General features: G+C 32.9%; 1 protein-coding gene across 1 annotated transcript in view; it reads left to right on the top strand.

Annotated features, from left to right (window-relative positions):
- The first annotated feature begins 12,529 nt into the window (after positions 1-12,529).
- The window catches only part of LOC132732983 (synaptogenesis protein syg-2-like), a 45,902-nt gene continuing 36,197 nt past the window's right edge, over positions 12,530-22,234 (top strand). The window contains exons 1-3 of the mRNA XM_060719538.1: positions 12,530-12,579; positions 19,546-19,890; positions 20,436-20,783. Of these exons, the coding sequence (XP_060575521.1) occupies positions 12,540-12,579; positions 19,546-19,890; positions 20,436-20,783 (733 nt within the window). The 5' untranslated portion in view covers positions 12,530-12,539. The remainder of the gene's footprint in view (positions 12,580-19,545; positions 19,891-20,435; positions 20,784-22,234) is intronic.

The raw sequence follows: 22,234 nt of genomic DNA, 5'->3' as shown, positions 1-22,234 counted from the left end.
GATCATAGGAATTCCTATGGGTACTAATTGTGCACCCCTGGTCGCCGATTTGTTTTTGTACTGCTATGAAAGAGACTTTATGTTGAGTCTCTCTGAAGATAAACAACAAGATGTTATAGTCGCATTTAATAATACTTCCAGATACCTTGATGATATTTTTAATTTAGATAATCCTTATTTTGATCAAATGGTGTCTGACATTTATCCGCATGAACTACAACTTAATAAAACGAACTCTTCAAATTTTAGTACATCATTTTTGGATCTTCATATTACTATCAACAACAATTCTATTCACGCGAAAATCTATGATAAAAGAGATGACTTTGACTTTTGTATAGTTAATTATCCACATTTAGATGGAGACGTTCCCCATGCAACATCTTACGGGGTTTATGTTTCCCAGTTAATTAGATTCGCTAGAGCTTGTAGCAACGTAAAGGATTTCAACGAGCGGAATATTTTTATTTCCAGCAAGCTTCTAAAACAGGGCTACCGCTATCATAAATTACGGAAATATTTTACTAAATTTTACAATCGTAACTTTGATTTAATTTCCAAATTCAATAGTGATTTAAAAACTCTTCTGCGACAAGGGATTAGCCAGCCTGGTTTTTATGGCGATGTGATTTACAAACTTCGTAAGATTTTGGGTCATGGTAATTTTTCTGCTGTTTTTACTAAAATCATTAAACGTTTTATTAAATGAGGTTATGACCCTACTATTTCAAGACATACTGCATGTTTAGTGTTCAACCCTTTTACAGTTAGACACTACGCTTTCCTCTTTTGATTGCATCTGACGGACCAAGTGGGAGACTCTATGATGGATAGTTCGTAAAGCCCTTTGGGACTGAATTGTCTTAATGTTCGTCTTCTGTCTTGCTTCGTCGGGCCCTTGTAGGTGATTTTTTTGTTGCTCTGTCTTCCTTTAGGACATTGAGTACTTTTGTTATGGTCATTGGGTTGGTTTACTTTTATATGTTTCTACATGATCATTTTAGTGTTTTACTTATTTAACCTTTTGTAACCATGACAACTGTTAGAATTTCACTTGGCGGGGATTCATTTTATTTACACTGTCTCGTTTATAGGAACATGGTGGGGCTAAGAGCGAGGTTTGGTGCACCATTAACCGGTTTAAACTCCCCAGCAGTCATTATTATGCTGCTGACCGTTCCAAGGCGGCGCCCCACTGTGTTCCTCAGATGTATGTCTTATGTTGTTTCATACTGTTTTGGTGACACTTTTGCTTGTGTCCCTTGTTGTTTTCTCGTCTACGGTAAGTATCTTCCCCATTGCCTCTAGTTTTTTATTTCTTTGATTACTCCCCACCCCTCCCCCCCGGTCTCCTGTCCCCTTCCCCTTTGTGGGCCTATTTTTATTTTCTTTTAATTCCTAATCAGTTACAAATTAATTATCATTTAATGATTAACTTGTCCGTGCTCTGTCTTTGCCCTGTACTGTTTTTGTTTGGGGTCCCCCTGTGCTCCTTGCCATTGGTTCTTGTTGCTGGGTCATGTGGGGGTTGCGTTCATTGAACGCCGCCTTTCCTTGTTGATCTTGTTTATCATATTTGATATATTGTCCTTGTCACAGGAAACACTTTCAGGGCTAACTTACATTAAACAATTAAACAATAATTACATTTATCCTTTTGATTGTTATTTAATTTCCATTATCAAGATTTTTCAAAGTATTTCTCTTTATCTTCTGTAACATGTTGCAGCTGATATATATAAATAGGAAAAAACACTTAAAAGTAAATAGAATAGGGAAGATCACACATCACGTGGATATTATTGTTTAATATAACGAATACTCCAAATAACTGATTATAGTTAAGTGCGTAAAACGCTTGAAAGTGTTGAAATCACGTCCTACATTAAATTAAATGAAGGGGAAAATATAAACCGAAATATTTCTGTCTTGTAAAATATGCCAGTTTTGCTAACAAGTAGCTCTGAGAATAAGTGAAAATCTGGGTTTTTATTTCGTTAGATAAAATCCATATCACTCATAGTGTCGTGGACAAAGCTTTCCAAAACGTTTTGTGGGCTAGGTAGTAATTTATAATTTCGTAAATTTCCTTGAAATTTTATTGTGTATCTTGTTCTTTAAAGCATATTTCTCGATTCAAATATAATTTCTGTGCTTAAGTAATATTTTTACTGCAATGATGACACTAAGATTGTAACTTCTTTTGTTTTACGAAGTGTATGCGTAGCCGTTGAAAGCCTGACGCCATTTTCTATACTTAGGACTGAATTCCATGACTTAATGAAAGTATTAATTAGGCCTAAAACAGGAAATTTGTTGTTATTGTTCTATTTTTGTCGTTTGTTTTCGTGAATTTGCTATATATGATCACACAACGACGTGATAAAACATCAATATGTTCAGGTGTGCTATGCGCTCGTGAAAATATAGCCATTCTCTCATTTATTGATGTGATATAACATAGCATATATACTCAGAACAACAAAATATCCACAATTTACATGTACGCACATTTTTGCGTCAAACTTGCCTGACTATTAACATTTATAACACCGCCCAAGAACCTATCCAATGACTCTCGTATAGACCAATTATTCACGAAATGATTCTCGTAAAGAAGACGAATATTTCCGAAGTTTATTAGTACAATGTGCGCATAATTGACAGATCAGTAATATCGTACAATAATAATTTAATGTTCATTTATTAATTCGTGGTTTGTGGATTAAAGAAATACTGTCATATTTATGGAAGGGTCCACGCAGTATTTAAATTTTATGTTTTTATTTCTTTTTGGAAATAAGATGAATCTTGAATGTGTTAAAAATGATTCCTCATTATTTATTTATTTCTGCCAACATAAATGTCGGCATTTTTGTGCACATTCGTTTCCTGGGTATGTATAAAATGCCTGGTGACATCCCCCCATCTTGATTTCTTTCGCAATATCTCATTTGTGCAATAATTTTGCGTGCATGCTGTAAATGTTCTTGGGTGCAAAAAAACTATATTATAATAAAAAAGCTAAATATAATAACAGATTATGTGTGCCATGCGTTTCCAGGTATGAGGTAATGAATCTTAAGTAACAAACAAACAAACAAACAAACGATCGATCGATGAAATAAATAATTAGATAAAATTTGTAGATGCTGGATTTTCAAATTATAAGAGACCATACCGGTACGTTTACTCTCTGTAAGTTCATTACAAAATAATTATCAAAACAAATATTTACATGACCGCTGAAAAAACCAAACATGTTTCATATTAGGAATTTTCTCAATTAACAACAATTTACTTTAAGCGAAAAAATAAAATAAAAATGGAATGATAACTTCTATAACTAAGATATGACTATGTGGCATCTAGCTTTATAGCTAAATTGGACCCTCTAAATTCAGGAGATCCAAGTAAAGATTTTTGTTATTGCCATGGACGAATTCGAAGATATTACAATCGTTAAATTCCAGAACATCTTTAACATAAGGCTTCCAAATCAAATCTTCATCTTCAAAGACTTAAAGCCAGAAAGCAATGGATTGTCATGTAGGTACAACAAACACACCTAACGAACGACAACTTATGATATGTAAAATTGCTTTACAAGCGGAACCAGCAAATTATTTTCACCGGACAAGTCTGTCGAAAACGTATCGACTGCCTCACAGTCTGGATTCCAGACTTTACGCATAGTCTTTCTATTGCTGTAATTTGCAAATCTATCTATTGTGAACGGACCCCATTTTGAATTGATTAAAGTAAAAAATGCATTAGATACACCCCAATCGTAAACATCTAAAATTCTAGAATAGAAATCGGCGACTTGATTATATTCACGTGGAATCCACGATACTGTTAGAACTATTCGATTTGGAACACAAAAATGGAATACTGAAAGTGCAAGAGACTGTAACTCTTTCTTTGAACTTCCTGACTGAACAATGATTTCACAAATTTTGCTGTCCGTGAACCACTGTAGATACTTATTAACAAAAATCTTTGACAACGATATAAGTCCCCTTTCAATGCATTTTAATTCCCTCCAAGTCGAACTTTTTGTTTTTTCTTGGTCAGACCATTGTTTGTGTGCAATGCATTCTGGATAACTTGGAGAAAAAGAAGCACACGCAACATCACTAGCGTCAGAATAAACTGTGACAGAAACTTGTTTTGTTGGAAAAAAGTTACGATAATTACATTTGTCTAAATTGTTTGAACAAAAATCTATTTCAGCATTTACGATCATTTCGAGAAGACTGAATCCCAGCTATGACTTTCATTGATTTCATTACATATAAACCTAATCATTAAGCGTGTTAGGTTGCATACCAGTTATCTTTGGTAGAGATCGGGAATTAACTCTCTTTGGGCTTATTCTTCAATTTTGATATTTTCTGTTTGAGATTATTTACCCTCTCCTTAATCTTTTTTTTTTGAGATTGAAAATATGTCCTAACCTGGTCAAAATTTGGACAGGGGTCCAGACTGACTGACCACATCATTTGGTAAAAACACCGATTTGCGTGAGGAAACTTGTATACAATTTGAATTTAAAACCGCTTTTGTAAGAGGAATTAATTTGACCAACCGCCGTCTAAATAAACAATTTAACTAATTCGCGAAAAACTTTTATGAAAATAAAACCCGACACAAACATAAACCGAAAGGTAAAACGGTAAACAAAATATTTCGTTTTGTTTTCGTCTTTAAAAATTCAGAATCCCCAAAAAGTTTGATGCTTTGCCGATAAATCTATATGATGGTAACTTTCACATCTAAACGACTTGACAAATACAACTTGAATGTCCGCTTTACTAATTACAAGACACTCGTGCACTATTGTCGCCAAAAAAATATAACTTGCGATTACTTCTCTATAAGAAAATACTAAGTTATAGTGTATAATTCCGACAATAAATACAAAGAGGATTGTTGCTTAGTTCAGTGTAAGATTGGAATATATTTCACCGAGTGAGCGCCAGAAGGTATATTTCACGAGTTACGCAGCCACGAACTTTTGGTGTTCAAAGGGTGAGATATATTTCAATCTTACTCTGAACTAAACAAATTTCCTTTTTATTATATGCAAAAAAACGTTTAAAAAGACATTTAGCCTAATACGCGGAGAGTCCGAGCGTGGCCGAAGGCCCCGCGAGGGCTGTAGCACTCTTAGATAATATGAATGACGCGTATCAATTCAAATGAAATCAAATTCAAACTAAATGAAAATTTCAAAAAAATATATATCCTATACCTAATGAGCTGTAAAAAAATCCTTAGTTAACTGGGCGCCGCCAATTTGAAATCCTTCTGAGCTAAATATAGATATCAGAGCGCTTTTAATGAGAGTCTACATAATTCAGACTATTGCTAGCAGAAGAATGCTTAGTAACACTTCCGGTCTTAGAATGCTGTTCAAAATCATAAAAATAAACCTGCATTCCATTCATAAGAATTATAGTAACGATTATAAATATAAAATGTTACTTTAACATACCCTTTTTGATAAATTAGCACATTAAAAATAACGTTAAAACAACAACTGTGATTAGAGATTAACAAAAATGGGTGACGGGATTTTCCAAACGCCGACGCATGCGCAGAGGTCCCCTTTACGTTTGGAGATTTTTTGGAATATTCCGAGGGCTCCGATAATAGGTTCAACACCACCAATTTATTCGTTTTGTTTATTCAAGAAAGATCTGGTTTACACGTACACTAAATATGTTATGCTTAAATCATAATTCATAAGAGCTTTCCGCGTCATAAGTATCACCTAATTTCATATTGCTATATGAAAAGCGTGCCAAATAATAATACAACGTGACGTTATTTACGACGTCACGTCATATAGTTGGTTTCCAGTACTGTAAACGCTTGTATTTCACTGAAACAATGTAAGGGGCTTAAAAATTAAAACAGTGAAATAATCAAATTGATAAGTTCACTGTTTAAAACAGTAAAATTATCAGTTTCTATTTCACTGATATATTTCTATAAACCACCGAAAAGCTTGTAATTTGCGGAAAATCCGAGCGGGGCCTAACGCCCCGCGAGGGCTGTAGCGCCTTATGATAACATGTATGACGCGTATCAATTCAAATGAAATCAAATTAAAAGTAAATGAAAATAAAAAAGAATATATATAGCCTATACTTAATGAGCTGTGAAAAAATCATTAGTTAACTTGGCGCCGCCATTTTGAAATAATTTTGAGCTAAATATAGATATCAGAGCGCTTTAAATGAGCGTTTACATAATTCAATCTATTGCTAGCAGACGCTTGCTAAATAGCTCTTCTGGTGAAAGAAAAATCAGAAAATAAACATGAATTTCATTGATAAGATTTCCTTTTACCGTGAAAAAGTATATTCGTTCAATTTTCATTTTACATTTTCCGTTTTAAAACTGTCATTCGGTATTTTATACACTGCTTCCGTTTACTCTGGTTCCCTGTCCAATGATGTTTCCCATAGAAATGCGCGGGTGACCAGTCTACTTATCCGTTTCCAGTCAGAATTCCTCATTTCATCTCTCAATAAAATCACTGTTTGCAGTTCGGATGCGAGGAATTATATCAAGAGGGCCACGCTCTCGCGATATAATGGTGTGCATCCAAACGACAAACAGTGCCTTTATCAAGCGTTAAAATCACCGACTTTGATATATTGTTTCGATTCTAACACGACATCAACAAAAAAATGCTGCCGTACCTGATATAAAGCTAAGCTGGCCCCGATTAGTTTCCGTACTTGTTTTCAGCGCGTCGCATATTAAGTGGTTACGTCACATGTAATATGAAAAAGGCAAAGCCCCAAAACGAGTTCGATTTACTTTTACCGTGAAAAAATATAAAACAATCGTTCATTTTTATTTTACATTTTCCGTTTTAAAAGTGCCATTTCGTATTTTATGCACTGCTGCCGTTTATTCTGGTTCCCTGTCCTATCATGGTTCCTATAAAAGTGCGCAGGACACCAATCTACGCTTCCGTTATCGATAAGAGTTTTTCGGCTTTTATCGTTATCTTGTGATTCGAAAAGTTGCGATGTGTCAATTTAGTACTTCCGACGAAAGTTTTCAAAACCATCACTATCTAGCAGGTACTTGCGCTACCGTAAAGCACGCTCTGCGAGCAGGCCCTTCGGGTCAGCTCTTCGAGCACGCTATAATGGTTAGGTCACATGTCTATATATAGAACATCAACAGTGATTTTGTTGCATATTGTATCATAGTTTGGGGACCTTTCTGTTGAAAATGTGTCCGAGTTAAATCGTATACATATACATGCACAGTGCGTTAACTGGAGTGCAGATATTATTGCGACAACAGGGAACGTGTTTTTCTGTTTGAAAATGATACAAAAGAGAAAGATCATCAAAACACTCGACGATCTGATTAATACACTTAAGTGAAATTTTATATATGTATATAACTTTGCTTCTAAAACAATTTTCAAACACCGAAGAATATGTAAAATATCATATACTGCAAATATGTGTCCACATTATATTAAATCATAGAAATATATGCATTCATTTCTTATTGCAAAATGACTCAGATTTTACAGAAAGTAAATTTCTAAATACCTACCTTTATTAGTATGAAATGTAAACTCGGTAATATCTTGACAAATAATGCTTTTTGGAACTTACAATATTGATAAACCTTCATTATCAACTTTACAAAGTTTAAACCTCCTGATAATTATTATTTAAATATTTCCAAAATTATGATAATTCTTCATTTGAGCATTGTATTTATGATATAAAACCATAAAAATTGTGTTACAGGATCTTTAAATAACAACGTGTGAAGTTAAGTTCAATGTAGAATACTTCCTGTTTAAGTAGGTCGATAAACAGCGTGATAAAATATTGAAGTTATAAAAAGGCTAGATTCTATTTGATAATCTAGAGATATATTTGTACAAATAAGTTACCGCTTTAAATTTTTATATCAATCAGATAGTAAAATGATATTCATAGCGAAAAGTCATCTATAAAGAGCCGATGGTTTAATTTCTTTGCTACCTACCATAATTCGAAACGTCATTATAGTGTTTTCAATGGAAGGGGATATCCGCCAGCGTATGTCTATTGCTAAATTACAATTTTATGTAATTTACTTTCATATGCCCCCTTATTGACAACTTCATTAAAATTGCATATAATCAATTTATAAGTAATTTGTTTTCCGTGTTTCCTATTGCTATTTTTGCAATTCATTCCGATATTCGACTAACTTTTATTTGCACATTAAGATTCCTTGTTTAACATTTTGTACCTTTGTGATCTTAAAAATGTTCATCCGTACAGGGGCGTAACTAGGCGTACTCCTGAACGCCCATGTGTACAAATCAATCCTGTATTCAAAAAAATCACATGTGCTAAAAGTTCTAAAAAAGTGATAAAAACATAGGGGGTAGTGTGGTCGGGGCACATACAGGCCTACTGACTCTTTCGACTTAATCATTATATAAATATTTCATAACATATACAGTATAAATTAATATCTTTTAAAATGATCTATATTGCGATATATTGTACAGATTCAACGGAGGAAAGTTATGAAAAGCTTAAGGTGTCTTGTTCAGAACCTATTCTTGGCCGAGATATTCCCCCAGCATTGGCTTGGTGGCCCGTTTTTGCGCAACGTGCTTCTTATTCGGCGCGCAGGTCGCCCGCAATAATTTTTTCCCAAACGTTTTACTATTCCCGTATCGGCCCTTTTGTGTCCTCTTCTGCTTTTGGTTGTGTGCCTTCTGGGTGCCCTGCTGGTGTGGCTGGATTATGTAGGGGACTGAGTTCTGCCAACGTAGCTTTGAATGTTTGATTTTTAATCTCATCTTTTAATCAGAAAACAAGTAACAAATTGGTGTAATTTCTCAATGGCATATTAATCAATTGATTGAGAGAATTACTTTGCCGTGCCAAAAAGGGCAAAAAAAAAGACAAAGAATGTACAATTCCTTCTCAATATTATGCATTTATTTAAAAGAATAGTAGCATTCTAAAATTAGTTGTTGAGATTAAATTTATCATTCTCTGTGGTCAGCAAAACATTGCGATGAGTCATCAAGCAAGTTACATCATTATTAAAGTCGTACTTATGAATTTACTTTATCATAAATAAAGGTCTTAAATGAGTCCTTTAATGTATTCACATGATCCACATTATCTATGTTATATGCAACAATTTTTAATTAATTTTCTGACATTTCTGAAAGGAGATTTTGAAATATCTTTGCGTGTAATATAACGTGTAATATAACGCGTTTTTTTTATATATACAAAATGTATTGTAATATAATGAAATATTTAACAGTCCAAAACACTCACTGAACTTAATCACAATTTTCACACATTTATCGTCCTTAAATTAATATATTGTTACAACAGTTGCTACTTATGAAGGTGCAGAATGACAATCTTTTCTCAGAGAGCATTGGGGCATTGTGTGAATATACTCATCTTTGTCGAGAGTCTCAGCATTAGCTGTGGCTTATGTGATAGACTAACGTGAATTTGACAATTCCGTCAAGCGGACCCGGCTTTTCTAAAGAAAGCAAGGCTCTGTACCCAAACATGACATATAATCAATTCAATTAAAACAAACGCTTGCTTTAGTTTTCGATGTTTCTAGCTTTTTTTTATTTAAAATTTTCTGAATATGGGAAATTTGTTGCTATAACATCAGTTTGAAAGTCGCAAAATGACAATTTTTTTCTGCAAAAAAGTCGCTTATAAATATAAAAAAAAGTTCTATGGTATATGTAACGTACTTGTTCATTTTACCTATTTTAAAATTAACAAAAAGAGGTTGAAATTATTACCAATTTGTTGTCAATATAGCCTCTAGATAGTCACAAAATGCCAAAACAATTTCTCGGGGGAGGATGCCCCCGAATCCCCCTAGATAAAGAGTACATACCAAAATAGCTCAGTTACGCCCCTGCCGTAAAATTATAAACTGAAAGTTATGTATTTGTAAGTTCATATGACTTTGTTACTATTGAATGTGACAAGTAATCAACAACAACTTAAAGATATACTATGCTCATCTTTTGGTAAAATATTTTTATCTTAGAAATGTATTGAAATCCATGAAATTCTTACTGAATATGTTTAATTTGAATAAAATAATGAATAAACTATGTGTGGGAAGCTGCATTCCCTATTACGGGTCAAGTAAAGTTGGTCTTTTCTTAAAAAAACTGCCAGTTTTTTTAATGACACTATATATTCATATGGTGACCACATATAGTGTGTAGAGTTCAAAACTTATCATATCTACCTTAAATGAAGTCCAAACATGTTTATTTTATACATACAAAGAGACTGTGTAGCAATTATTAATATTTTTAAAAATCAAATTTGAGCATAGTATATCTTTAAGTCTTTTATGTTTCTTAATTTGTTTGTATCGGCTCTTTATTCAACATCATTAATGTTTGCTGCCACATGACTGTTGTTTAAATTGAATATTCCAGAAGGTAATCATTACCAAAATGATTGATTGAAAAATATGTTTAAACTTCAGGAATAGAGGTATTTAACATGATGCATAGTCTTGTCAATCGGTTGTTAAAAGCACAATTTTATGAAAACCAATAAAGAATTTAAGATTGCAAATTGTTACACACGGGAGAGATAACTGTGGAAGAACAATTTTGATCTCCGGTATTTTCCGTGGTTTTACGGTAAAATAGTAATTGCTTACCCGTGTATTTTAGATGAAATGCTAAATATTGACAAAATAAGTGAATTAGTAAATATTTCGTTTTCAGTAGTAAAATTCTCCAGTGCACACAATAAGTACAATTTTTGACCGGAAGTCATTAAATTTTATGTTTTTATATTGGTAAACGAAACTCTCGTAAAAATGGGTCAAATAATGAAGATTTGCGATAGAATTCTGGTAATGTGTTTATATAATAGCTTCTTTGACAGATTTATTTACACAGACAGGCCACATCTCACATTTTCAAACATGTATGAAAATATACATATAAAATAGGATTATATTAAATTTAACTGGCTTAACGGAATAAAGGAAAATAACAAAAATAAATTATTCATAGCGGCTATATGATTGAGAATATTGTTGAAGTAAATAAGTAGAGAAAATAAATCAAAGGGTCCCAAACCGCTTGAATGAAGCCCGAACAATGTTGGCAACAAAAAGGTTGTAAGAAGTTGTCTAAACCACCACATTGTTGATAAATACATGTATGTGTACAGTATATGCCTTTTTCAATAATTTTACCGATGATTTTCGGCCTTAGGTATTATAACAAGATATCGGATAGATCTTTTAGAAATAGATTCATCTTTAATGAAGTAGTTTTTGATGAGCCGATGTAATTTTTGTATTATTTACAAGTTATAATTATCAAAATACTTTGTTTTAATCTAACTACCGCTTCATACATTAATGTCAAGTCAATTAAAGTCCGTGATTGACCCGATAGTACGGTGATCCATTCGGGCTAACACTTTTTCTCTTAGAACCCTGACAGTACGATGGTAAAGGTGCGACAGTGCGGTAGTGACAGTGCGACGGTGGTGACAATACGGCAGTATGATGGCGCTCTCGCACTGTCACCATCTTACAGCCATGTTTCTCGCTTTTTGTTCTTAGAGAAAACACGATGTTGGACAGTACGATGGTGACAAGTACGACAGTACGATGGTGACAGTACGACAGTACGATTGACTGTCACCATCGTACTGTCGTGTTTCTCGATCGTACTTTCGTATTGTCAACATCGTACTGTCACCATCGAACTGTCACCATCGTACTGTCGTACTGTCACCATCGTACTGTCGTACTGTTACCATCGTACTGTCACCATCGTACTGTCGTGTTTTTCGATCGTACTTTCGTATTGTCAACATCAAATCCGACGTGGTTGCCAATTCTTAGGAAAATATCATCTTTTCCGTAGCCTTTTGTAGCAATTGGTAGTACAAAGCTATAAAGCATATTTTGTTTGACTGTTAAAAGTTATGCAATATCAAATTTTAATTTTAACCGTGAACAAGCTTAGAATTGTCTATGAACTTTTATAATGGGTGATGATCAATTGCTCTACACAGATTGCGCGTGCGCTAGAATATACTACATCCGGTTTAATAGCAATTAACCGCGTCGTTAACAGTCTACAGTCTCGTATTACTTTAAAACATTTTGATAAAAACATTTTAAATAACACAAGAATTAGTATTGTATAAAACAGAGATATCTATTTCTTTAACATAGGGCCAAATTAAAAAATGTAAAACATTTCTAAGATGACTCTATTAAATACAGAAGTTCTTCAATTTGTTTTCAATTATGTTCGGATTATCTCTGTAGGGTAAAAATGTCTAGTGCGTCAGTTATACCTCGTATCTCAGGTATACTATAATAATCTAAGTTGTATGTATAATGTGTTAAACTTTAGCTTTCAATCTAGGAAGTTTAAATAAGACAACTTCAAAATATTTGTCAGGTAGAGGTATACATTTAGTGATATTATATATGTTGACAGCATGTTTGTGTTTTGTTTTGGGATATTTTTCTTCTTGAAAGGTAAATAACACATTTTTCAAGCTTATTCTTTTAATCGTATACAGTGATAACGTGTTACCTTTTTACATTATTTAAATCTCCTTCATTAGTTTAATACCAATGCCTTTAAACATTACGACAATACATAGAGTGACTCTTCATGATTTGACGCATAATATCTTCATAACTGTATTTTAGGCCTGCACGTACACGTTTTTGAATACCCAAACTCTGAATTGGTATTAAAACATTATTTTATATAAAATGAAGTTAAAAGTATAGAGAGATTAAGGATTAAACAGAAACATATATATACATTTTCAAATTGTCAAGAAAATTAACATGAATCTCTGGGGGTGTGCTGCTTTAAGCCAATCTTTTAAACTATTTCTTAGTATGCCGAAATCGAAAATGTTTAAGAAATAATTTTTCATAACTCATAATGTACTACTTGTGCTAATTAAAATAATGTTCTCATTATGAATTTGTTGATATTTATTTGCTGTTTTTATGTGCTATATGACTATAAGTACAAAGCGGGATATTTCACCTGAAATGGTTTATTATAGAGTGTACAAAGTACCCACCACCTATTTCACTATGAACTAACTTTGATAACAATAACAAAACATCTAGCTACTATAACTGAATATAAACAGACATGCACTTGTATCATAAAAACTATGTTTATTTTTGTAAATTTTGATGTTTTACATGATTTGTTGTAAGCAGTCGGTGGGCTAAGCGCCGCATCCCTTATAGGGTGTCTACCAATCAAGTATTTAATATAGTTTATTTTCATTGTATTGTTATTATTATTTTAGTTCTCAGTCACTGTTGGGGTGACCACTTTCTTTACATTAGAGATTAAAAATAGTTTATAATCAGTACATTATTTCTATCTTGACTGTTGTTAAATACTACCAGCCCAAGTTCCATTGGACCTCTCAACAAGGAGCTTCTAGGCGTGTATTTAACTCTTGTTTGTTTGTAAATTTTGACGTTTTACCTATATTACATTAAATTTGTAATTGTATTTATAATTAACATCATATCTACATATTGGACCACTTTCTGTCTTTACAAATAAAATTTTTGTGACATGCCAGTATGGAGCAATTCAGCCTCTACCCTCAGAACACAAATTAATATGTTCTGAGCAGCATTAGCTAAATCAACTTAGCGTGCCTGTCCAAAGATGTGTCTATACTTGTGGGGCAGTTGCATGTTAAAGCTTGTCGTGCTTTACAGTTCCACACTCATAGATAATTCCTCGGCATTTCAATCCCATTTTATAAAGTGGCGATCTTTAATGAGATACTTTATCTAATTATATCCATAGTAAATTAAATTTTATTTGTTAATTGTATATCTTTTATGAATTTGAATATCGCAGTGCGAACTTTACCAGCTATTTCAAACGGCGGATCCAAGAGTATTTTTTTAATTTATTGATACTATTCCAAGTTTTAGTAAGCATGATTCCAATTCTTTGCGTTGCACGGAATGACACGCGCAATTGAAAAAACACGTGTTCAAGCGTTTCTGGTTCATTACACGCGGGACAATTTTTATCGGCTGAAAATGAGTGACCTTTATGTTTTAAATGGTTAAGTTTTAAGCGCGTATAAATTTCATCTAATTTTCGATTATGGTGGTATGATACTAGTTTTTTGGGCGGTATCTTGTTTATTTCTATATTATTTATTTCACAATGTTCTTTCCATAATTTATTTCTTTTTTCTATCACTTTTCTATTAATAATACTGTATGCTTCTTTTATACTAAGAGCCATGTCTGATGGGATGCCATCAATGCTTGCATATTTTGCGCATTTATCGGCTTGTTCATTCCCGACAAGACCGATATGACTGGGTACCCATACTAGCGTTAACATAAGGTTTTCCATTAGTAACGCAGAACTATTTCTTAGAATATTATTGCACATAGCTGGTTGATTTTTTGAGAAGCCGGCTTTGATTGATTTTAGATTTTTGATTGAACACTTAAACTATCTGTAAATATCGCTGTTTTATCAAATTTTTTCTTTCTTATCATTTCAATTGCTTTAATAATAGCTGTCATTTCACATGTATAAATAGAAGCGTATTTGTTATTTTTTATTTTAGTTTCTTGAATTATTACTCCATTTTTGTCATATTCTATAATTCCTGCACCTGCTAAACCAGCATCCGGGTCTTTACTTCCATCAGTATAAATATGATAATGGTCTCTATAATTTTTACTTATATGTAAGTTAGCTGTGTCTAGACTTTCTGTATTTATATTGCTTTTACTGATTTTACTTGTTAATGTTAACTCAATGTTAACTGGCGATATTTCAATTACTGTTTCATAGCACGGTTCGGCTATAGTTAAATCATCAATTTCATATTCGTTAATCAATTGTGTTATTCTTTGTGCATACGGCATTTTACACTGTTTTTTATTATTCTTTTTTATAAAGTACGGACTTTCTCCTATTTTATCATTGATTGGCATTTTATCCCCTTGACTGATAGTGCGAGCCCAATAATATTTTAGTGCACATTTTTCTCTTTGTAAATCAAGTTTAAGTGTGTTAGTCTCCAAGTGTAGTTTTTCAGTGTTTGTAGAAGGAAATGCACCTGTTACTATTTTCAATGCTTTGTTTTGCATAACTTGTAACCTATTTTTTCGGCATCAGAAGCAGAGTTATAGATAATGCTACCATAGTTTATTTTACTCAATATTAATGTATGATAAACTTTATGTAATGTTATTTATCTGTGCCCCACTCTTTGCCGCGTATTGCTTTCATTACATTTAGATCCTTTTGACACCTAATTATTAGTTCATCAAATATCAAAACTTTTTATTGAGTTATAAGGCCACCGGCCCATACACATATAAAGATTTATAATACAAAATTTACATCTGTTCATCAATATGGGCTTTCCACGTTAAGTGTTTGTCTATTGTCATGCCTAGGAATTTAACAGTTTTTTGATAATTTAATTTTACATTTCCTAACATTAATTTTGGAAAATTTTTATTATTAAATTCATTTAATTCTTTTTTGTTTGAACGTTTTTCAATAAAGATAGCTTGTGTTTTTATTGGATTTATAACGAAGCCATACGTTTTACTCCATTTGTCCACTTCATTCAACAATAACTGCATTTTCTTAACTGCTAATTGTTTAGAAACAGAAATTATCCATGCGACAGAATCAGTGAAACTTGGCATTTGTTGTTTTATTTTGTGCATTAAATGAGTCTATTGTTTCGCTAAAGGTGTTCATAATTAGACTAAAAATTATTGGACTAAGTACACTTCCCTGTGGGCAGCCATTCACTGTTTCGACTATTACTGAGTATGAGCCGTTAAATTTAACCTTAATGGATCTTGTACCAAGAAAATCTTTTATCCATCGAAGCATGCGTCCTCTTATCCCTATTTTGTCTAAGTAATCAATAGCAGCTCCAATCCATAACTTATCAAATGCATTACTTAAATCAAGAAATACAGCTAATAAATGTTTGTTATCACTCGTCCGCTTCAAGTCGGTTGAGATTATCATCCCAAGCGTGATGAGATCTGCACCCAGACTGAGCGGCGGAGAATAAGTTATTGTTTTTTAAAATGATTACACAGTCGAGGTTTAATCATTTTTTGCATTAACTTTGTAAAAGTTGATGTTAATGATATAGGCCTATATGATGCCGGGTCATTTTTTTCTTTATTTGGCTTAAGGAGCGGTATAATTATAGCCTCGCCCCAGCTTAAAGGGGTTGTTCCATCTTTCCACGATTTGTTAAATAGACTTAATAAAGTTAATTTAATTTCATCAGGGTAATTTGTTATGATATCATAATGTATCTTGTCTTCCCCAGGAGCTCCAGATTTACAGTTTTGGAGGGCCTTATTCATTTCAAAAAGAGTGAATTCTTTGTTATATATTATATTCTCAAATTCTGGCTCTGCATCTACCTTAGTTATTGCACAACGCGTGCCCTCTAGTTTTTGCATTATAAATTCTTGTGTATAGCCCTGGTCACTGTTAGCGTTTTCGAATCGTTTAACCAGCGCGTTCGCTTTTTCTCCTGGATATGTTATTATTTTATTATTTATTTGAAAAGCTGGCAAAGATGATTGTTCTTTACCTTTAATTTTTCTTACAAATTCCCATAATTCCTTAGAGTTTGTTTTAAGTGATTTTACTGCAGAATTGTTCCCACGATTGACGTTTAGCTTGTTTAATAGTTTCTTTTGCAGCAGCTCTAGCATTTTTCCATAGTTCATATTTTATAGGTGTCTTTTCAGCTTTATAGTTTCTTCTTTTTTGTTCTCTTAATTTAATAGCTTATGTACATTCATCACTCCACCATAATTTAGGGGTTTTGTATTTCATAGTTTTGGATTTAGATTTAGGTATTGTCTGCCGCAATATTGAATTGAGTTTGTCTAAGAATGATTGAAATATAGTATTGATAGAACCATCTTTTATGTCATAGTTTAGTTCTTGACGGCATAAATGTTTAAAGCTAGTCCATTGATTTTCTGTAGCTTTTTCTGTAAGCCATTTTTCTAATATTTTGATATTGTCTCTATTAATTTCAGTGTTTATTAAAGTGATTATAGGTAGGTGATCACTACCCATAGTATCATCTAAAACTAAAAATTCTGATAAAATAAATAAATTTGATGAAACTATGGAAAGATCAATCGCGGAGTCTATGTGGGAATCGCAGTTACTAACTCTTGTTACTTGCCCATCATTTAAATAACAAAAATTATAATCATTTAAAAATTCTAGCAATTCCTCAGACTTGGCATCCTTCCTATCGTCATGTTCGGGATTCCAGCATGGATGTTTTAGATTAAACTCTCCTACTATTATAACATTGTTTATGTTACTTCCACAAATATTTTTGAGTTAATATTTGATTTATATGCATAATAGTTTATGACAGTGAAATTTTCACTTTGGCCTATTACATTTATTGCTACAAAGTCTATATCACTATCATAATTTATAATCTTTTCTTTAAAAGTTATATCATTTTTAACATATATGCATACACCGCCGCCAGGATGATCTGCATCTAGTCTATTTTTATAAACAGGCTTTTGGTAGCCTTTCAATTTAAATGGAACTTGTTGTTTCTTGTATACAAATTACGTCTATCGGGTTCTTAAGATTATCTAAATAATTTTGTAATTCATTACAATTTATACTTTTATCTGCTTTCATCCCGTTCATATTCCATGACAAAATGCCGAGGTCTGATTTTATTATTGTTGTAAGTATATCAGAAAATACAAAAATCTTGTCGGGCTTTTACAGGTTGAACAGCTAGCGGACTTTCACAGGAGTGATCAGTACCATGCCTTGTTGTGCAGATCGCGGCCATGTTCCTTTTTGGTGCACAGATTGACCGCAGCGCTAAAAATAGAAAAAAATCAATAAAACTTCAAAGAAGTAATCAGTATCATCCCTTGTTGTTGTGCACATCGCCGTCATATTCCGCTTCGCTGCACAAAATGGCCGTCAGATCTAAAAATAATCTGTAAAATATTTTCCTGTCCTGCTCTCATAGGCCAAAATTCTGGTAGGATTTTGATGAAACTTCACAGGAATTATCAGTACTATCCCTAGAAGTGCTAATCAATAGCATGTTTCGCTTCGCTGCACAAAATAGTCGCCAGAGCTAAACATATAAAATTGTTGCCTGGCTTTTACAGGGTTGAACTGCTTGCATGTTGCAGGATTGCAATACATAGTTGTGCACATCGACGGCACGTTCCGCCTAGCTGCACAAATTGGCCGCAAGAACAATACATAGATTTTTTTCCAGCTTTCACAAGTCGAATTGCATGCCGAATTTCAATGAAACTTTACAGTTGTGAGAAGTAACATCTCTAGTTGTTCATATCGCCGGCACGTTCCGTTTTGCTGCACAAAATAGTCGCCAGAGCTATCAATAGAAAAATTGTGTCTGAGTTTCACATGTCAAACTCCTTACAGGAGTGATCAGTACATTCCCTTGCTTTAGGAGACATATGCTTTGTGACGGAATATCCCTTCTAGTTTATATTTAAACTAAAATGAATATCGATATTATTTTCGGCATAAACAAAATGTAAGGTATTGAAAATGCCAAATTGAGTAGAAAATGATTATACTGCCTAATCATCCTATTTGTTAATTGAGTAGAAAACATAATATTATAAGTGCATCTATAGTTGAACATTATCAAAATTAGGAATATTATATTTTCCGATCCTTAAAGATCGTTCAGCACGATATTATTGTTGTGCTTGTGGCAATTTAGTTCCTTCTATTTGGCTATTTTGTAGCTGATAGGATCTTTACTTGAATACTGTTTAATCACACCTAGAATATATAACATGCTTTTTAACTTTAACTTTTGACAGGTGATTTGAGATATTAAGGCTTCATAACCTCTAATCCCCTTTTCTAAGTTCCATTTATTTAGTTCCGTCCATTGACTTCCCGTTTAGGACACACGCATTTTTAACTTTTGGACCTTACGCCGCTTTTTATGGAATGACACTAACGTTTCAATATTCCAAAATGAATCATTCATGTACTGCTTAAACCGGTGAAAGGCAGCATGGACGGTAACTTGCACTGTTCATTACCGTCCATGAACAGATCCATGAACAGATCCAATCAAACCGGGTCTGCAACATTTTCAATTTTGTCGTTTTGTGCGTTCTTTGGGGATTCTTGTTTCTCTCTATATCAAACAAATGGTTTTCTGATAGATTAAAGGTAGCCTAAGAATTTCAAAAAGGAACATGCACAAAAAATATCATTCTAGGTGTCAGCAACTTGCAAAATGCGCTACTGTTTACAAACCGTCCAGAAATCCCCAGAATGTATCAAACATTAAAAATAACTGACAACATTTTTGTTGTTGTACGCGATACATGGCTTATGCAGTGATACCATTAGTCCGATATTTTGTTAAAAATAAGTTTCAGGACAAAGTACAAGCCTTGCCATTGCTCCCAAAGTTGTTGATGAAGGAAGTCCTCAGACACTTACATGTATGTACAGTGGTAGTGAGACAGTAGCATCAGTATCCTGGTTCGCTAATGACATAACTCAAGGAAATTTGAGAGTTAATGGACTTTGTACCAAACTATTTTGGAGACATGAGAATCTTCATAGTTGGTCATGTGATGTCAGCAGAAGAACGTTTAAGCTTACTATATTGAGTGTAACAAGAAATAACAGGAGCGACATATGGCAATGTGATATTGCATTGGAAGGAATCCAAGTACGTTCAAAAAGCAATAATGTCACACCTTCTGTAAAAGGTAATATTCGTTTTCTATTTAGGTCCACGTTTATGCAATTACATTTTAACGTTATTCAAACAAGAATATGAATATGTAAACAGAAATAGTGGGTATACATCTTACTCTACCCTTTGCTTCTTTGCATGGTATTCTACATGTATATATTGCATACCAATTGTCTATTTTCAAACAATTTAATACGTTGACTCCTTTTATTGTTTTGTCTGACTCTGTCATTGAATTGTTAAAGAAGAAATTCATATGAAAGTTTTCTTCTAGGGTATGAAGGATTATATAACATATGATTTTCAGTTCTAAACTATAAGGATTTAAGTTCATATTTCTCAATTAAACATTTGTTCGTGTGAATAACCCAGTTTGTGAAAAGAAGTATCAAGTTTCATTTTTCTTATGACCGTTTCAACATTTCAATTCCAACAGCAACTCTGCTTATTATCTTCTTGTTTATTTTCGGTAGCATATAGAAAAATATATGTGTCCAAATGCGTAAGGAGAGTTACTATCAATTAAATTACCGAGTTATTGACCGACTTTCATTTCAGTTCCTATAACAACTGTAGCAATGACAATACCTCAGAGTGACACAATTACAATACTAGAGAAAACAACTCAACAATTTAGATGTATTACATCAGGTGGTTTACCAGAACCGATTGTAAAATGGTATAATGATTCTAGAACACCAGGAGATATAAGTGATGATAAGGAGATAACAACTTTTATAATACCTTCATACAGAAATACAAGTGATGATCTTGTAATAACAACAAGTACGTTGACATTGACCGCATCAAAATATGACAACCAAATCAACATTTATTGTAGTGCCTATAGTTCTTCAGATCAAACACCATTAATTTCAACACGTAAACCGAAACTAAATGTGTTATGTAAGTAACCTTTGCTCTTTAGATAATTATTTGTGAACTAATTTTAATATTTCAATACAATACCCTTTTTGAAAATCATATATTTTTCCTTCTGTACAAACTTAAGAATGAAATCAAGATATTTAAGATGTTGTAGTACGTTTCATATAAAAACAGTTCTTGTTGATACTATTTTTTTAAGTCAGATTAAATATATGGTTTACCGAGATTTAAATATGCTTCGGAATAAAAACGGAAAAATGGTTCAATATTTAAGAAACCGAAAGTAGTTTAATACTTGGCAAACTATTAATATAAATTATTTGCCCTGTTTAAGGTTTGAAAATTGATATAAAAAGTATTGAAAATATTCTATTTAAACCTTAATGTAATTACTTTCTACGTCATTTGAACATGCCAATAGTAAACAAATATTGATTATTCAAAGTGTATTTGACTCTTCCATTGATAACTTATCAGTTTGAATGTTTACTCGTATACTTGATTTAATGGATTTATTACATACCTAACATATTAAAAAATAGTTAATCCATGTAACGCTTAGTTACTTTCACTGTCGCTTTTAATATATTTTACATTCTCTTTGAGGGGAATGCTTATAGTTTGTTTAGAATAAGTATTAGCAGTGTATCAACAGCTAATGCACCACCATGCATTTAATTGGACGGACTAGAATACTTTGGATACCACAAATAAAATTAACATTTGAATTAAAATGCGCTGAATGTTTCTTTCAAGTATAAAAGAGTGTGTTCTGTTAATACGCTGTATTGTTATAGTGACAATGTTGTTGCTGCTGTTGTTTCGTATTTGTTATTGTTAAGATATATAATGTCATGGGGTTTGGGGTATAAGATTGTAAATTAGAATTCGGGAATAATAATTATTAACAGAATAATTTGAATATTCTTGGTATTGGTCCACTACACAATGTTTCTTGCCAAATGCCTAACCTCTAGCCTATGTCACTTCAGAGAGGATTTTTTTATTTTACTATATATACATATAAGGAAAACCTGTGACCCTCGGGCCAGGGCCAATTTTGACACTTTGAGCAAAATTTGAATGACACTAGTGGCGAAATTTATTTGAACAATTGTAGTAGAGGATCTATAAATGATATTATTTACCAAATACCAAAGGTTTAGGTCTTGTACCTTCAGACAAGAAGTTCATAATGAAAATCAATATTCCTTTGCTCGGGTGATATTTTTACACGTTGTGGCGCCGTTATATGTAGCAACACCGCTAAATGTCGTAAAATCGCCTGCCGTTAAATGTCGCAATGGTAACGTTAAATGTCGCACGATTTTCCCATACCATTAAATGTCGCTACACTACCGTTAAATGGCGCAAAATTTTAATTCATGTAAAACAAGAAGCTGGTGCTATTATTTTATTATTACCATTATGTGTGTAATCTGGGGACAAACTGTCTATAATGTAGTAAA

Source organism: Ruditapes philippinarum, unplaced genomic scaffold (assembly GCF_026571515.1).
Source record: "Ruditapes philippinarum isolate M1 unplaced genomic scaffold, ASM2657151v2 ctg2094_1_1_1_1, whole genome shotgun sequence".
NCBI lineage: Eukaryota > Metazoa > Mollusca > Bivalvia > Venerida > Veneridae > Ruditapes > Ruditapes philippinarum.
Note: the sequence above shows the minus strand (reverse complement) of the source record. Positions and strands in the feature narration are given on the sequence as shown.